The sequence below is a fragment of the Prunus persica genome, chromosome G1, assembly GCF_000346465.2.
Source record: "Prunus persica cultivar Lovell chromosome G1, Prunus_persica_NCBIv2, whole genome shotgun sequence".
Taxonomy (NCBI): Eukaryota; Viridiplantae; Streptophyta; class Magnoliopsida; order Rosales; family Rosaceae; genus Prunus; species Prunus persica.
Window position 1 is genome coordinate 29,384,481 of NC_034009.1, and position 18,324 is coordinate 29,402,804.

At 37.7% G+C, this 18,324-nt stretch overlaps 1 protein-coding gene across 6 annotated transcripts; it reads right to left on the bottom strand.

Annotated features, from left to right (window-relative positions):
• On the bottom strand, nt 5,567-18,236 carry LOC18791507 (protein PHYLLO, chloroplastic). Of its 6 annotated transcripts, XM_020555339.1 has the most exons (29): nt 17,567-18,236; nt 17,274-17,483; nt 16,988-17,202; nt 16,742-16,859; nt 16,484-16,600; nt 16,274-16,375; nt 15,982-16,041; nt 15,746-15,814; nt 15,436-15,591; nt 15,163-15,357; nt 14,730-14,828; nt 13,750-14,316; nt 12,939-13,163; nt 12,506-12,808; nt 12,231-12,298; nt 11,823-11,981; nt 11,107-11,232; nt 10,860-10,991; nt 10,649-10,766; nt 10,408-10,563; nt 9,965-10,207; nt 9,674-9,841; nt 9,350-9,493; nt 8,760-9,221; nt 7,872-8,171; nt 7,630-7,787; nt 7,446-7,553; nt 7,071-7,348; nt 5,567-6,881 (listed from the first exon to the last, which is right to left on the bottom strand). In XM_020555339.1, exons 1-28 carry the CDS (start codon nt 17,717-17,719, stop codon nt 7,078-7,080), a joined length of 5,202 nt encoding a protein of 1,733 aa, XP_020410928.1. In that variant the 5' UTR covers nt 17,720-18,236; the 3' UTR covers nt 5,567-6,881; nt 7,071-7,077. The 6 variants fall into 6 exon arrangements, with proteins under 6 accessions (XP_020410928.1, XP_020410930.1, XP_020410929.1 ...); XM_020555341.1 differs by lacking the exon at nt 5,567-6,881 and having other exon boundaries at nt 6,925-7,348; nt 17,334-17,483; XM_020555340.1 differs by lacking the exon at nt 5,567-6,881 and having other exon boundaries at nt 6,925-7,348; nt 15,436-15,540; nt 17,567-18,235.

The window sequence follows — 18,324 nt, forward strand, 5'->3', positions numbered from 1 at the left end:
TTCATCTAGTAGTACATCTTGTCAGAGAAGTTCGTCTATGTGGGCCAGTATATTTTAGGTGGATGTATCCGTTTGAAAGATATATGAAAGTGCTGAAGGGGTATATTCAGAATCGTACTCGTCCCGAAGGTTGCATTGCTGAGCGGTATATATATAGCTGAAGAAGCGGTAGAGTTTTGTACTCAGCATTTATCTGATGTTAGTACAGTTGGAGTGCCTTCAAGCCAAAACATGGGACTTTCAAAGCCATTATCAGGTTGCACAGTGAGCGTAGTTGATCAGGACCTGTTGAATCAAGCACATCTATATGTCTTGGAGAATACGGAGGAAGTCCTACCTTATATCGAGTACGTATGAGTTTTATTCTTTAAGTTTCCATTTTAAATTATTTCTTATGTTTATCTTCTATATTTGGGACCGTAATGCTTGAATTTTTCGTGTCATGTAGGCAACATATGATCCACATCAAGACTGCTTATCCAAAATTTAGAAAGAGAACAAAGTGGCTGCAGGATAAGCACAATAGCACTTTCATTCAATGGCTACGCTTCAAGGTATATGTTGTTGAATAACATATTTCTCTTTTAATTTTCTTCTTATTTCTATGTTAGATTGAATTAAGATATATGATTAATTTGCAGGTTCAAAGTGAACTTGAGGAAGACAATCATGGCGTATCAGAAAATTTAAGGTGGCTAGCAGCTGGTCCAAACATGGCAGTGCCATTATATAGGAGTTATCTTATTAAAGGTATTAAATTCAATATCAAGGCACAAGATGATGTGCGGACAACTCAAAATAGTGGAGTTTATTTACTTGCACATACCATGCAAGTTGCTAGTGTCAAGGATAAAAACCCAATTCTCTCAAATATGGGTTTCTATGGTGTCATTCAAGAAATTTGGGACCTTGACTACCAAAAGTTTACAATCCCAGTCTTTAGGTGTGATTGGATAGATAGTTCTGGTCTTGTAGTCGACGAACTTGGATTTACCCTTGTAGATTTGAGTAATTGGACATAGGAATGACCAATTTGTTTTGGCTTCTCAAGTCAAACAAATATTTTTTGTTGACGACCCGATGCATCGTGGTTGGTCGGTAGTGTTATCAATGCCTAATAGAGAATATAATGATGTTATTGGTGATGAAGTCTTAGGTGATGTGATAATTGAGTGTGAGCCATTTACTAGAGGGATGCCAAATGTTGACACATTTGATGAACTGGTGGGTGAGTTAGGCGGTCAAAATATTCGAGATGGGTGTGAAGATATATGGATTGAATGATGCTTATGTAATTGGCAGTGTATGACATTAATTTTGTAATATATTGTAATGTGATTTCTTCACTTTCTACGTTCAAATAAAACACGACGTTATTGTGAACCAGTTATTCAGCATATTTACCGACGTCTTAAAGCAACGTAACAATGAAGAACCACGACGCTATTGTGAAGCAATTATTCAGGATATCACGTCGGGGAAGGATTAAGAACCGCCATGTAATTCAAAATAACACGACTCCAATCCCATAATACCGACGTCTAAAAAACGAGATATATAATCTGAACGTTAAAAAATACGACGTCATCATACATTTTCCACGTCGCAAGTTCTTTTATAAACGAAGAGGAACGAAATGAATTCCGACGGTAATTCATTATAACCGCCGTCTAATATCAATTAAACGACGTTATTTGTAATACGACTCTCATCATAATCAACGCCGTCTATATGTTCTGTAATACGGCTCTCATTTATTTGGAACCGACGTTGTTTAGAAGTTCAACGTCGTCTATATTAATAAGTGCGTCGTGAGTAATGAATACATATAAATACAACGTCGACTACATAAATGTCACCGACGTTGTTTCGCATTCAACGTCAACTATATAAATACATACGTCGTAAATAATGACACTGACAACTATTTCCACGTCATCTTTTTTAAAAAAATCGAAGTGGAAAATTTATTTCACGACGGTTGTTTGTAAATAAGAGACGTAGTAGATTTCAATAACGTCGTCTTCTCATGTATTTAAAGACGTCATATTTTTTCTTGTCGTGAAAATTATATTTGACGGTGTAGTGTTTTAGTTGTCGTCGTTGTATGTCTATCTTGCGGCCTTGTTCTTTTAATATGTGTCATATTTTTCCTTTTTAACGACGGTGATTTGTTTGAGTTGGTCGTCTATTCTCATCCTCGACTATTTTTTAGAACTTTAGCAGACTAAACACGTCTGTTTTTATTTATTTTCGACGTTGTTTTATTTAACAACGTCTAATATTTATCGTCGTTGTTTGTTTCTGAAAATAGGACGTATAAATTTTGTAATATGACTCTCATATATTTGTAACCGACGTTGTTTCGTTGTTCAACGTCTACTCTATAAATACATACGTCGTAAATAATGACACTGACAACTATTTCCACGTCATCTTTTATAGAAAAATCGAAGTGGAAAATTTATTTTACGACGGCTCTTTTTATATAGGCGACGTAGTAGGTATCAATAACGTCGTCTTCTAATGTATTTAAAGACGTCATATTTTTTATTGTCGTGAAAATGATATTTAACGGCGTCTTATTTTAATTTTCGTCGTTGTATGTCTATCTTGCGGCCTTGTTCTGTTAATATGTGTCATATTTTTCCTTTTTAACGACGGTTTTTTTAGAGAGTTGGTCGTCTATTCTCATCCTCGACTGCTTTTTTAGATCTTTTTGCAGTACAAAGACGCCTTTTTGTATTTGTTGATGACGTTGTATATTGTAACAACGACGGTGATTTAGCGTCGTGGTTTATGAGGGAAAAGATGACGGTGGATTCCACGACTATTGAAAAACCGAATACACGACGGTGATTTACCGTCGTCTTTTTGCTTTTTTGTAGTAGTGTAATCTAAAGGCTATCAAGTCTAGAATCCCATAACTAAGAAGTTCATGATAAGTCGAGATCTTGAGTTCAATGAATCGGTGTCATGGAATTGGAAGGAAGAAAAAGTTGAAAGGAAAGGTGTTACTATAACTACCATGCAAAGAGGAAACTGGAGACACTTCAAGTACGACTCCACCACCTACAAAAACTCCTCCATTTATACAACATGAAGGCTCTCCAGAACCAGAACAAAGAACTAGATCACTCCAAGATATATATAAAACTTGCAACTTTATAACTATAGAACTAGAAACTTTTGAAGTTGTGGTAAAAGAAGAAATCTAGAGAAAAGCTGTGGAAGAAGAAATCAAAACAATTGAGAAAAACAAAACGTGGGAGCTCGTAGATCGCCCATAAGACAAAGAGATCATTGTTTATAAGACCAAATTTAATCATGATGGATCAATACAAAAGTATAAGGCGAGGCTCGTAGCTAAAGGCTATTGGCAGCAGCCGGGCATAGACTACAACGAGACCTTTGCACCAGTTGCAAGACTTGACACTATAAAAGCATTGATAGTACTAGTAGCTCAAAATAAATGGAGAATTTATCAGCTAGGTGTAAAGTCTGCATTTCTAAATAGAGACAAGTACGGACTCCAGCAAGCGCCATGAGCATGGAATAGCCGCATAGATAAGTACTTCATCAATGCAAACTTCAGGATGAACAAAAGCGAGCCTACTCTCTACACCAAAACTCAAGGTAACTCCGATATCTTGATCGTCTCTCTATATGTGGATGACCTCATCTATACTGAAAACAATGAAGAAATAATTCAAGAGTTCAAAGAGGATATGATGAAAACATTCGAGATGAGTGACCTTGGGTTGATGCACTACTTTTTGGGCATTGAGATAAACCAAGAAGAAGATGGAATCTTCATATGCCAGAAAAAGTACATTGAGAATCTATTGAAAAAGTTCAAGATGTACGGATGCAAGACTATGGCTACTCCACTTATCAACCAATGAGAAATTAAGAAAGCAAGATGGATCAAGTAAAGCAGATGAATCAGTTTACAAAAGTCTCATTGGGAGCTTACTATACTTGACAACAATAAGACTCGACATCATGTACGCGACAAGCTTACTATCAAGATTTATGCAAAATCCAAGCCAGATGCACTATGGAGCAACAAAGAGAATATTAAGATACTTGCAATGCACAATTGACTATGGCATATGATATAAGCCTACTACAGATCCAAGACTATTTGGCTACACAAAAAGTGATTGGGCTGGATCAGTGGATGACATGAAAAGCACATCAGGTTAGGCATTTACAATTGGGTCTGGTATATTTTCATGGTCATGGAGAAAACAAGATACCGTGGCATAATCATCAGCAGAAGTCGAGTACGTAGTAGTAGCAAGTACAACATGCCAAGCTATATGGCTCAAAAGAATATTTGAAGATATGGGAGAGTGCCAAACAAAAGCTACTAAAATACTTTGTGACAACAAGTCTAATATAGCAGTCGTGAAGAATCTAGTGTTCCATAGCAGGACAAAGCATATTGCCATCAAGCATCACTTCTTACGAGAAGTCTCAGCAAACAAAGAAGTTGAGCTCAAGTACTGCAAGACAGAGGAGCAAATTGCAGACATCTTCACTAAGGCACTTCCAAGACCAAAATTCAAACTGCTACAAAACATGCTCGGAATAACATAATTGTGCATTAAGAAGGAGTCTTAAACATTAACGCACAGGTGTGTGATAAAACTAGAAAATTCTAGAATAATTGAGAGAATTACTAAGTAAAAGATGGTTGACTCTTACTAGAAATAATTATCTATTGTAATTGTAACTAGAGAATTCTAGAATTATAGGAGTAAGGCCTGTTTGGGATTGCTTTTTTTCGCCAAAAATCTGCTTCACGTTAAAGTTAATCAATTTAAGGTGTTTGGTAAAAATAAAATATCATGATTATTTTAAAAATAGTGGCATTTTAACAACAGCTTTTAAAAGCAGGTGCTGGGTTACTTTTCAAAATTGCTTTCAAAAGAAGCAGAGATGAGCCTTTAATGAATTTTTTTAATTCTCAAAATACCATTATTCATTTTTTAAAAATGACACTACCTCCACTTCCACATCCAACTCAACCACCACATTCACAACCTCCACAACCAACATCCACCACTACCTCCTCCACCACCACCTCCACATCCACTACCACAACCACCAACTCTATCGTCATCATCACCACCACCACCTTCACCTCCATCTCTTTCACCACTACCTCCACTCCACCACCACCACTACCACCACATGATTAGCACATAACATTTTCAACATCATGTATATTTTAGTCATTATTCACAGTTACAACAGTTTTATATTAAAATTTACCAAACGGTTTTGACATTGCTTTTTGTACTAACAACACTTTAAAAATATTGTTTACCAAACATGGAGCTACTCTACTTTACAGCTAATTATTTTCAAAGTACAGCATAAGCAACTTTTTTCAAAAAATGACAACAATCCTAAACTGAGCCTAACTTGTGGCTAAAAATGCCTTAGATAAAGTCGGTTACTGTACAGCCGACTTTTCCAAGCAAAATTGCCGACTTAGCATCTGTATAAATAAGCATGTAACCCACTGAAGTAATGAAGGTGAAAACTACAGCTGTCCAACTCAAGTAATCAAGCCTTATACCTTTCCTGCTTCATTCAAGTAAAACTACTTTGTTACTCTTTCAAAAGTTTTCATTCCAAGTTAATCTATTTTCCTAAACCTCTTCTCCCATAAACTAACATCAAGGTTGCCAACAAGAGCAGAAGCCAGCAACTTGGTTCAGGAACAATGTTCCACTACCGCTGACTGCAATAAAACTGAATGCTTTGAAGGCCGGGTTATTTGTATTGACAACAGTATTGACAACAAATGAACATGCATAGATGTTTTCGTTGGGGCTGACGCGCCGGCACCGGAAATAGTCCGGACGCCTGAAATAGGCGAAAGTTGGACTGGCCGTGACTCTGGAAGACTTGTATGCAAATGCATAGACAGAAGGAGGGTTGGCAAGTCTTGTTCTAATGTTAGTGACAGCAAAGGAATGTATTGTGTACGGGGAAATCTCAGATGTAACGATGGCAAATGCATTTTGCGTTGACTACCATCCCTTGAGCCTGTCTTCTTAGATTTAGTTTTCTTCTCCAAGTTCCATAAAATCAAAATAACTGGAGAAATATAAATAGCAAAATTGATTCTTCAATAATAGTTTTGTCGATCGGCTAATTTTGTATGCAGATGTGGTGGGTTTCCCACATGTATCTAAGACAAACATCCCCATAGTTTGGAAATTAATTTATTAACCTGCCATTTTTAGCTTTCTTTGGCGTTAAAACTAGACATATAAATACAGCCCAAAACAGCTCACTTAGTATGTAGGAGCAAACCTTATTATGGTGAAGGCTACAACTAACACAACTATACGGGTCATCTTCTTTTGTCACTGCAACTTGTGAGCTCTCTCTATTTCTCCCATATGAGTGTTTGTGTTACATCTACACATATAGTGGTCAGTAATGAAACATTGTTTGCAGGTGTAGCATTTTCAAGGTTGCCAGGAGCAGAAGTCAGCAGTTTGGTTCAAGAACACTGTTCTGCTAACGCTGACTGCAATATACCCGAATGCATTTCAGGCACAGTTGTTTGTATTGACGACAAATGCACATGTATGTTGGTCGTCGGCACCTGAAATAGGCCAATGTTGGACTAGCTGTGACTGTGAAGGAACCATGTGTGTTGGGGGCAAGGGCCTTCTGTATCGATGGAGAATGCAGATGCAAAAAACAAAGGCAGATTATTGGCAAGGTTTGCTCTGTTGTTCATGACTGCCAAGGAATCATTTGTGCAGGGGCAAATCTCAAATGTGTTGATGGCCAATGCATGTGCGTAGACCCTCGCTTAAGCCCGACTTCTTAGATCTTCTTCTGTTCTCCTAGGTGCAAAATCAAATCAATAATTGTGATGAGACCAACAAGTGTCTGCGGTTGTATTCTATTCAGAAATTAATAATAAAAGTTAATTCTCAGGTAGCGATTTTTCAATCACCCTCTGGAGAATGATTTTTTTTTTTTTTTTTTGGCAACCAAATCTCTGAAGAAAACTGTAAAAATGAGAAGATTACAACATCTCTAAATGGCCTTCTGGTTTGATGAGTTCACTCTTGTCAAAAACCGCCTCAATGTGCTGATTACAGGGAGAGGGTTTTCGAGATGAGCAGCATGGCCACAATCTGGAATCTCAACTATCTCGGAAATGTCATTAGGCGGGCTGTCACCAGTCACCGTACCACCACCGATCTCAAGGCACATATCCTTAGCTATTGTCTTGAACTTTCTATCTTTCTCTCCAACAATGAGCAAAAGGGGTGTTTTGCAGTGCCTTAAGTCTTCCCACAATGGCCTAACATGTTAAAAGAGTCATCAACTCTCCTGACTTATTATTCAGAATGTATGTTGTGCGAGAATCAAATATTCAGTAAATAGTCAAGTAAGCTTACAGTTGCCTCCCAACACTTAAAGCAGATAGAACTTTTGCAAGACTCTGCACATCTTCATGAAGCAGGCGGGTGCCAACTATCTGACAAAATCGAGGATGGACTCTTAAGCTGTTCAAATTACTCATACGGTTAGAGATGCATGAAGAATCCAAACACCATAAAATGAGAAAATTCTTAAAATCACCTGTTCCACAGCTCTCCAGAGTACCAGTTGTCCAGAAAGAGCTCTAAGCCATGAGCAATAAGAAAGCGTGCTCTAGAGTCATCTTTAGCTCTACGAACTTTTCTTTCCACTTCATCTTTTAATCCAGGGCTTCCGGATATTACAACAGCTCCCTTGACCTTCATGACAAAATCCAACTTTTGTTAACACCACAGAAACATAAGCTCAAATTTAAATTAAAATCTTAAAAAATGCAGACATACTTTGTCAGTAAGCCTTAGAGCCATGTAGAGCGCGATCCTTGCTCCCATAGAATATCCCACAATGGTAACCTTCCCAGGCGTAATATGCTTTATCAATTCACATAAAAGATCGGCAACCACCTCAATTGATAAACCTGAATCCTGTGTCGCATCGTTATCGCCATGGTTCTGTATCTTTGTTCCACCATGACCAGGGAGGTCGATCGCAACGCATCTCGCACATCCTGAAATGGCCTTCATGATAGCAATCCAATCTTCACCAGTTCCAAGAAACCCATGAAGAAATACAAATACATTATCCTGCATCAGCTTAATTCTGGTGTCAGTGAGCATGCTGTATAGGATTAGTACTACATGTCAATGCATATGAAACGCATCATCTCCTACCCAACCTCACCCTCAACCTTGTATGGAATTGGGAAGAGCATGAACCAAATGCATGTCCCAATCTTGAATCAACCAAGAAAATCCCTAAGTTCCAATCGAGAACCACCAGAGTAATCCATTTAGCTATTAACTGCTGATCTTTATTCTGAGAACTACAAAAGACTTGCTTGCAATAACACTCAACAACACCTCTCATCCCTCAATCTTGTATCCCATCACTACCCTCAAAATATATCAAGAGGGCAAAAACATCCCAGTCACTCCAATAACCTTCCACATAAAAAAGTCTCGAGCAGAGAAAACCAACCAATTATTACCATAGCCTGATAGCTGATACCATAACTATCCATCCTAAATTGTAGTTATATCAAGTGCCAAAAATGCAGAAATGTCAATTTATGCCAACAAGATGTTCAGGGTACACTCCTTAGATGGCAAAAGAAAATAGAAAAGGTTGGAGAGAGAGAAAGAGAGTTTTCAAGTACATGAAATTTTACTAACATCATATCTTTGTCCAATCTCGTGGACTTTGATGGAACAAGAGAAATCCTTTGAATCTACAGGCAGCTGGTATACACAACCTTGCTCTCCAGTAAAAGTTCCATGAATTATGTTGCGATTAATTTGAAATTTCCGAAGAACTTGATCAGCATCAGCAACAGATGCTTCTACGGAGCCACTATCTGGATTACAACTTATCTTGAGAGGAGTGGTAGTTACATCTTCTTTTAACCAGCGGTATGTTCCTAAACCATGCGCTATTGAAGGGGCCAATGCATAATTCATCATTTCACATATTTCTGAATTCTTCTGGTTGAGATAACAGGAAAACTGAATATATGCTGACAAACCTAGGCCACTTTCAAATACAGCACTAATAACAGCCATTTTTTGGTGCTGCTGGGCCCATTGGGCAATTATTGCTGCATTTTCAAAGCCACCAACAACACTAGGCTTAATAACCTGAAAGAACCAATATGAACAACCTAAATCAGGAATGTAACATTAGCATATCTCACAAGTGGTCATAAATTTCAACAACAGAGACATCAAATTGCAAAATATACCGATGAGCATAAATTGCCACTTACAATAGCTACTATTCCTGGATGGGTATACTTCACTAGCGTATGAAGTGGATGTTCTCTGATACTGTCAATAGTTTCGTCCAGTGCCACGGGTAACCCACTTTCTTCGCAAAACTTGATAATATCACCTTCATTATGAACAGGTTCCTGAGATAAATAAATAGTCATAGGGTCAAACACTAACATTGAGAATATATTGAGAAATATCATTAATCCTAAAGGTACATAGATAAAAGGAAAGCGAGGCACAACATTGAATCATCAAAATTTCAAGTATGGCAAATGGTAATGTAGAGTACAAATGTTAACAAAAATTTCAGAGTATACCTCAATATACTGCAGATCACAATCCTTCACCAAGGAGCCAAACTGGATAGCTTCTTTATATGTCCAGTTCCGATTGGCATCTGCACGAACTTCAATCTGGTATCCAACTTTCTTTCTTATTTCCTGTATAACTGCAGCATCATGCAAGGGACTCCCGTGACGTGCTACCTGTTGCAAAATCAATGGAAAGCCACAACTCAAAGCATTTATTTTTCTTTACTGCATAATAACAGAGTCAAGTTGACAAGAATGTTTGTAATATTAACAACGTGAATTTTGAGAGATCAGTGCCTTCAGCTTTACTGCAGTAAATCCTTCTTCAACAAGTGCAGCAACAACATCAGCTACTTGTGTAGGTGTTCCCTTTGAATCAACAAGGGCACAAATCTGAACTGTTGACGAATTTTCAGATATACCTCCTTCAGCTTTCCGGGGATGGAGTATGCCTAATAAATTGGAACCCTGTCTTGTCGCTAATGCATTGAGAATTGCCATTTCCAAACCACATCTGACACTAGGAAGGAGCGTGCATGGCTGTATCACAGTCACAAGCATATGTTCTTTAAAGCATAACTCTATTGAAGATGGTATAAAGACAAGAAGATATACTTATAAATTATAGCATAGCTCTGTCTTTTTCTCTTTTTGAAAAGTGACAATGGTCATTCTCTTTTTATTTTCAGCTTTTTCTACCAAGTATATGATATTCATATGCAAAAAAAAGTTGGCTCTACCAGGATTCCCAGGTTTGTCCATATCCAACAAGAAAATGAGCCCTTTAGCAGAGGAAGGAAGCAACTAATCTGAGCACCTTTCATCATATGAATAAGAAACCTCAGTTGCTCTTCTACATCTAGCAGGCTTTCTCTGTGGATATCTAGAGGAGAAACCTGTTCAGTTAAAGTCACGAATGGTCAAATGATGATCATAGAATACAAGAGTGGATTAAGCAGACAAATAGTAAACCAAACTAACCTCACCAAACCCAACGCTTCCATCTTCAAGATACAAAGTTAAAATAAACCCTTCTCTATAGAACCTGGTCTCATTATCATCAACAGAAATCATAGTAGGAGGAGCACAGAGTGGTATACTGCCCCAAGCAGAAAATAAAATAAAAATATCAAATCCTTTGTAAGCATATGTAGAGAATATTCAAAATTTATTCCATCGACAAAGAACTCACCTAAATGATGAATACTCCATTCTGTGGACTCTGTAAAGTAAAGCACCATCTTCTGTTGAGTCTTCAACAGAAAGCCTTGAGAAGAGGCTCATCGCATGATCTGCTGCTTGGCAGGCAAACTTTCTTAAAGAACTGAGATAAGAGAAACCACCAACCTTGATAAGTACTGAAGAGAGAAAGAATATGTCTGCAGTCAGCTGATAAGCTGATAACAATGACTTGTTATCAAGGTAGCATAACCACCAACCTGTGAAAGGTGGCATTGGCATCTATGCAGCTCTCAACTTCAATGACACGATCCACCTCTTCATGTTGAGATGTGAATAATGCATCTTCAAGCTCCAACTTTGTTTTCACATGTAGATGCATCACACTGAAAGATTATTTTGTTAAAGTCTAAGGTACAATTGGTTTACATATTGCTGATGGTCAGTCAACGATGAAGATGAAGAATATAAGCATTGGTGCAGTTTTTCAACTATCAAAATCATATATTCAGTCACATTCTCTAGTCAGTTTCCAAATACCATATTTCTCAGATCTTCTACCTATTGGAATTTCACAACTTGTGAGATCAAGTCTCAACTCACACCAATACATGTCTTTATTATGGCAAACCAAATTTAGTGAAGCAGTATAAATCCTACATTCCCCATCTTGCCAATATGCTATGTTGTTTCAAGGGTTTTTCATTGCTTGGTAGGTGATCATTACTCCTACACCCTCAAATCCTGTTCTCTGATTTTAAGTAGCTATTGAATTGCTTCACAAGTAGCAACTTTAAGCACCTCCAACTCAAGCTATTAGTATAACGACAAAAGACACAACACAATAAGGTGAAACTTCTGGCTCTTTTCCTTTAGTTATTATCTTAAATAGAAATGTATGATTGTATGACTATATGAATCACATGGTCAGCAGCAAAAACAAATTCATATACTTCATATATACAAAGGATTTTACCCATGTGCCGCACACAGCTCATGGATTGAAACATTGTGAGAGGTGTAGAAGTATTGATTTAGTATTCTTGGCTCAACTCTATCTGCTAGAGGAAGAAGACTGAATATTGCACCACCATGATTATTAATTACAACTATCGTCATTGGTTTCCGCAATGTCCTACATCACACGGTACATTTGTTAAACCAATAAAGTAACAAAGAATTTATACTGATTATCAGACAACATAAAGAAAAAGAAACACATATGCAGATGATATCAAAAGGCATATACTAACCATTATTCTGTTCTAAGTAAATGAAAGGAAGATCAGAAGACTTTTTAAAAAATGAAGGGGAAAAAGAAAAGGGGGCAATGTACCAGAACAGAACTTACAAGCCTGAAAAACGAAATAGATTAGCATCCTACCTCTGGTTCACAATTGCCAAGCCATTTGTATCATGGAGGAAAGAAACATCTCCAATCACACAAAGCACCTGAACATATTACAAATTTGAAGCATTGTAAACTTGTATAGGTTGAAAGGAGAATAGGAAAAAGAACTAAGTGCCAGCTGACAATTATTGCAAGCATCCATACAGTGACGATTAAATGAATTTCTTAGCTGATTTTTATCCCTCGCAGAGCCAGATAAGTTTGCAGTGGGCAATTGCAAGAAATGAAGACAACTATCAAAAACTTACTTGTTTATTGCATCCTACAGCAAAGCCAACAGCTGTGCTGAGTAACCCATCAATACCACTTGCACCTCTATTCCCAGCCACCCGAATCATATGACGGGGTAGTTCTGATTTTGAAGTCACGTCTGCAATGCGATCACTACAGCCTGACCAACCACGCCCATACATGTCTGCATCGCGTATGGCCATACTGTTCCCAATGAAAAGAGCAGACTCAGCTGAAAGTGCTTCGGATACTACGTGTGCAACTTGAGGTTCAGTCAAGGAGTCTGTGGCATAAATTTGAAATGACAACTCCCTTGCAACCTATAGTATAGGAAAAGAGTTACAAAGGAAAACCCAGTAAAGAAAAATAGAAAAAAGAGGTTCTATTATTCCACAAAAATCACCAAATATTTGACATAAAATTTAGAGCCACATTCTTGTGATCCATTACCATTGCATTTAGCATTCGAAGATAAGCGCTCCATTCATTGCTCATATGGGGAAATCCAGCTTTACATAAATAATCAGCAAATTCAACAATGCTACTTTGGATTCTATGGGTTACAATATGAGAAGGATCTTGACGAAATGGATGCTTGTCAACCATGACATAAGAGCATGGAAAGCAGTCCTCTAGCATCTTAGCAACACGCTTGCTTGTAATCCTACTCCCAATCTGTTTGTAAAACAAATCAAGGCGTTAAATCAACAGAAAAAGAAAACAGCTCCTCATGCAATTGGCATCTGTAGTCTAAGCTCCACAACCATGGTTACAGGATTTATGTAAATGTTAACTCCTCCACAGGGTTCAAGAATATCATTTAGCCCATGCTAAACTACCAGATTGTCTCTCTAAATGCAAGTAATCAATAATATAATTTATTTATTTATTTATATTTGTAATTTTCAGTTGCTTTAGTGTTCTTTATGAATGCAGTGACATTTATTAAGTTGCATGTTTCTGATGCCTTTTTGTAACAACCAATTACTTATTCATCAAATCCACTGAGTAAAATACTCCTCAGATTCAAACATTTTTCATCCTCAACTTAAGTTTCATGCTATATAGAATAGAAGGAAGTTCCTTTTTTCCAGGATTGCTGACTTTCAAATACTCTTACATTGAAAAAACTACTGCATTTGCACTTTCACCTACCCTTAACTATAATCAAGGTGTCTCATGCTTTCATGGAGAAGACAAGTTTAACAATGAGGCCTTAAGACTAAGCTGAGTGAGGTGGGTCATGAAGGAAGAGGCATACCTGAATAATCACATCAAGATTTATCCCACTGCGTACAGAATCAGATAGTAGAGCATGGTCAAGATGATCAACAAATAATAAATCATCTTCAATTTCTGGAAAAGCAGTCAAAAGCTTTCTCAATCGTAATCCTGACAAGATGTCAGCTACAACAGGCCACTGAAGGTGTTTAGCCAAGAGAAGAACTGCCCACATCTCATCTTCTGAATGGATTGCACCAATAAGTAGAAGCCCTTTGTTACTGCCTTTAATTACATTCATAATCTCTGACATTTGGCCACAACCATCATCATACGCATGAACACGTTGTACTTGAATATACTTAGTAAACGGTTCGGCACTGGACATCCAAAAGTCTAATCCTTTCAAACAGCTCAACATCCATTTTCTAGGGCTATTTTCCAGTGGCTCCCTGAAAGGACAGTTAATATGAACAGGGCCACATGGTGAAGAGGTTGCCCAATGTACAGCAGAGTCAAGTGTCGTAAGCACCATCCGTGCTGGAATATGATCAGTAGGTGCAGGAAGGCTGAAGAAAAACCTCACAAAGGAACCAAAATGGTTTACCTGGCATACAAATTTTTAAAAATATGAAACTAAGGAAAAAAAAAAATGATCCATAATCTCAATGCTGAAACTAGTTACTTCCACATGCAACTTCATCTTAGTACCAATTCTACATTAAAATGTTTTGCTTATATAGAGAATTAGGATGTATCTATTACAGAAATGAAGTATGTTCACTAGCTCACCGTGTAAATAAATAACTCTAACTCAACTAGGCCTAAAATTCCTTTATTTGCCATCAGCCTCTATTCTCTGATGAAATTACAACTGTAAGATGGTTTACAACCATGAAATTCATAGTCTTTCAATTTCAAGAGTATAATCAGTCTATCACACAGAAATACTACATAGACATGTGCATATTTATATATCAAAAAATAAAAATACTACTAAATAACATGTATTTTAAATACCTGATTGATCGCTTGGTTTGCCCCAGCATCCTGCAATTCTGCAGGACGGTCAGCTGTGAGCAATAGAAGCGGTACGAAATCTTGACTAGCCTCGACCACCTGGACATTTTTTTCAATATTATGTGAACAGCAGAAAATTAAGAAAGTGCCATAGACAGAAATAAAATCATACAGTTTGCATCATAAACACATATGTGGTGAACATCGACTTGTAAAATTGGGATGAGAACATTTTCCAGCATGAAAAACCAGAGCAAGACTATGCAAAAGTATTCTAGAAGGCCAAGTGGTTGAATACCATAACACAAAGTTGCAGAATAGAGAGGAACAAAATTAAATAAATGAAAAAACATTTTTTAATAACTGAAAAAGCCTTGTATTTCAGTTGCAGAAAATAGATGAAACATTTAGGATTAATTTTGAGTAAACTTACAGCAGGAAGAAGGTTTGAAACTGCAGTTCCAGATGATGTTATGACTACTGCTGGTTTGTGAGATCCTCTTGCATAACCAACAGCATGAAATGCAAGTGAGCGCTCATCGAAGCATACAATACAAGTAATAAGAGGATGAGTAGAAGCAGCAACAGCAAGAGGGGATGATCTTGATCCTGGAGCTATACAAAAATACTAGAATGAAGATTAAGAATGAACCAGGCAAATGTACCACATTCAGATATGGATAGACTTATAAATACTTAATCTCACCGTCAAACCAAGTCGACAACATTCTTCAATTATAAGCGATGCCCAAACAGTATTGATATTGGCACAATCATGAGCTGAGTAACACATTTTATGGGCTTGATCCAGCTGAGTAGAAAGAGACACAAATCCTGAACAATATTCACCCAAGTTTGTTCCCTCCAACAATATTAAAATAAAAACTCAATGTAAGCATATAAAGCAGGTATCATGTCTTCTGCCAAGATATCTTTTTTACTTCCATTGCTCATAAGCATTCAAAGTATTTATGAACCTATGCTTTCCTAAAGTTAGTAACACGACAGTGTCATACCATGTTACTAGCAACAGCAATGGTAGGTGAAAGCCTGATACAAAACTGGCAGGAAGATGGAGCCTCTTTCTGCAAAAGAGGTAAATTACATTAAAACAATCAGCCTAAGAATGTTCAACTTCAATAAATAAATAAATAAAACATTAACGGAACAACATTAATTGCCTATCTGAGACACCAATAGTAAGTGCAACCCTACAGATGAAAATGAACAATTACCAGGAAAGGGAGGATACCAGTGCCATGATGTCAGCCACAACATATTTTCTTCTTGATGACAGAGCGTTCATGTATACCTACAAAACCTTGTCACTCAGAAATGGAAACCAGAAAAACCCGACAGCTAAATAAATATAAAATCCTTGACAAAATTCCAGCCCAAACTTTCAGGGATAATTTGAGTTGTACGCTTGTAACAAAGAGTTTAGATTGTCCATGTTTATCAATTTCAACATTATTTAATGGAAACTATTACATTATTGCAATGGGAAACACTATTTAGTTTATCCAAAATCTTGATCTCTATACCATGGGAATAGTTCCATCCTCCTCAAGATTGAGCTTTCTAAGAGTACATCTTATATTCATGGTGTGGTTGCTCTTTGCTGTGGGCCAAATATGACAACTGGCCTGAAAAGGCATATCATAGTCAACATCATGAGTAGGAAAAATAAGCCAACCAAAATGAAAAAGATACAGAACCACAGTTCAAAAAGAGAGACTACAACCACAGAATACCTGGTTGAAACATAACTCGTAAGAATGAATGGCGTCCTCAAATGTACAAAGGGAAGAGTCACTCCAAGCAATTGTTGCTGCTAAAATAGAAGTGCCCTCATACTCGTTTAACTCAATCTGTTAAATATAATATTCTTAATGTTATGTTCACTGTAGTTCAACCGCACAGCCATCAACTTCAACTATTCGTAATCCTAAATTTTGAAAGTGAAAATAATGATGCCCTAAATAGTCAAATCAACACGCACACAAGTTTACCTGAGGAACGAAAAAGTAATACGAGCCCGCTTGATGCTTCATGAAAGATGACTCTTGGTCGTAATTATTATCCATAAAACCGTAAGCTATTACAGAGGTTGATTCATTTGATAAATATCTGGAAGAAAAAAACATGCATATATTTTTAACATAGCACACATAACAAAATGCAAACTTTCGATGATAAAAATCGTAGTGTAGATTATATAAAAGAGAATGCAACAAAGGAGAGGGACCTAAACGAACCTCTTGATCCTAGAAGACGAAGAAGAAGAAAACGACGACGGAGTATAGTAAACTGCGGCACCAATTCCAAAAACTCCTCGGGTTTCATTCACATACAGTGATTTTAAACTCGGATTTTCGGTATCCTTGGAGATGAAAAACAGAGGATAAACAGCAGACGACTCCGGTTGACTGCAAAACCAGTTCAAGGCTTTGGCACTCGGAGGCACAGCCACCTGTGAAATTCACAATTCAGCGTACATTGTACGACTAACCAATAAAATCAAAAGAATAGAGATTTGATTACCTGAAACCTATGAAATCCACTAGGAGTAGAAGGAGGATTGAGCTTGAACTCTTCAACTACCTCATTGATCTTTTGAAGCCCATGCTCAAGAGTCAACGCCGGAGTCAGCGTCCGCGTGACGCAGGTCTCGATAACCAAGTCTCCGTCTTCGGTTTGCGATACTTGGCCGATTTCGACTACCGGGCCGTCGAATCTCACTCCTCGAACAACCTAAAAACCAAAAGAGAACAAAAAGATCATACACAAAATCCATAATACGGTGAAAAATAAAGGAGAGGGAAACGGGAAATGACATTGGAATTAGGGTTTGGAGGGAGTCGAAAATGGCGGGAGTTTGGGTTGAGGAATGGGAAAGGCGGTGGTGGCGGTAGTGAGGGCATTGCGTCTGGGAGAGAGAAAGACCTCTTGTAAGGAAGGAAAGAGAGAGAATTGGTGAGTAAGTGCATAATAGCATTGAGGAGGGAGACTGGAAAAGAAGAGAAAGGGAGTGAAGTTTGAGAGAGAGAGAGAGAGAGGATAGAGGTGAAAGAGGAAGAAGATAAGGAGACTGCCGTTTCTGTTTTTGAACTGGTAACCGTTGTAAATTCATAATCGGAGAGAGAATGGGCTTCGATTGGATGATGGCTCTTCGATGGCGTCTGATTTTTAGGGCTTGAGAATTGGGCTACATGAAGACCTAATGTCGGTGGGTAGTTGGATCTTCTTGTTGGGCCCAATCGAGGCGATAGCTTAACTCTTTTCGAAGTTTGTTAGATTTTTTTTTTTTTTTAAACGATAAGCATATTCTATCCGCATTAGTTAAAGTGTTTAAGATGAATTAAATAACTACTAGGTCAAGTGATCTGTATTATGTGCTTATCCGCATTAATACACGTGGTGGGTTAAGTTCAGCAAACCCTCTCCTCATTTGGAAATATGCCACGTCATCCAGGCGGCTGACTAGGACGAGTCCAACTACTGACGTGGCAGAAAATTTTCAGTCAAACTCTGCGAGGGCCAAACTCTCAGCACACGCCCGCCACAATTTTTCTTCACCCAAGTCCACGCCTCC

Excerpts from the sequence above, each read along its gene's own strand:
- LOC18791507 (XM_020555339.1), bottom strand. The coding sequence starts at position 17,719 with ATGCACTTACTCACCAATTCTCTCTCTTTCCTTCCTTACAAGAGGTCT. Across the intron at positions 17,203-17,273 it reads GTGGATTTCATAGGTTTCAG|GTGGCTGTGCCTCCGAGTGC; the intron begins GTAATCAAATCT and ends TGAATTTCACAG. Across the intron at positions 10,992-11,106 it reads GCCAATGCCACCTTTCACAG|TTCTTTAAGAAAGTTTGCCT; the intron begins GTTGGTGGTTAT and ends CTCTTATCTCAG.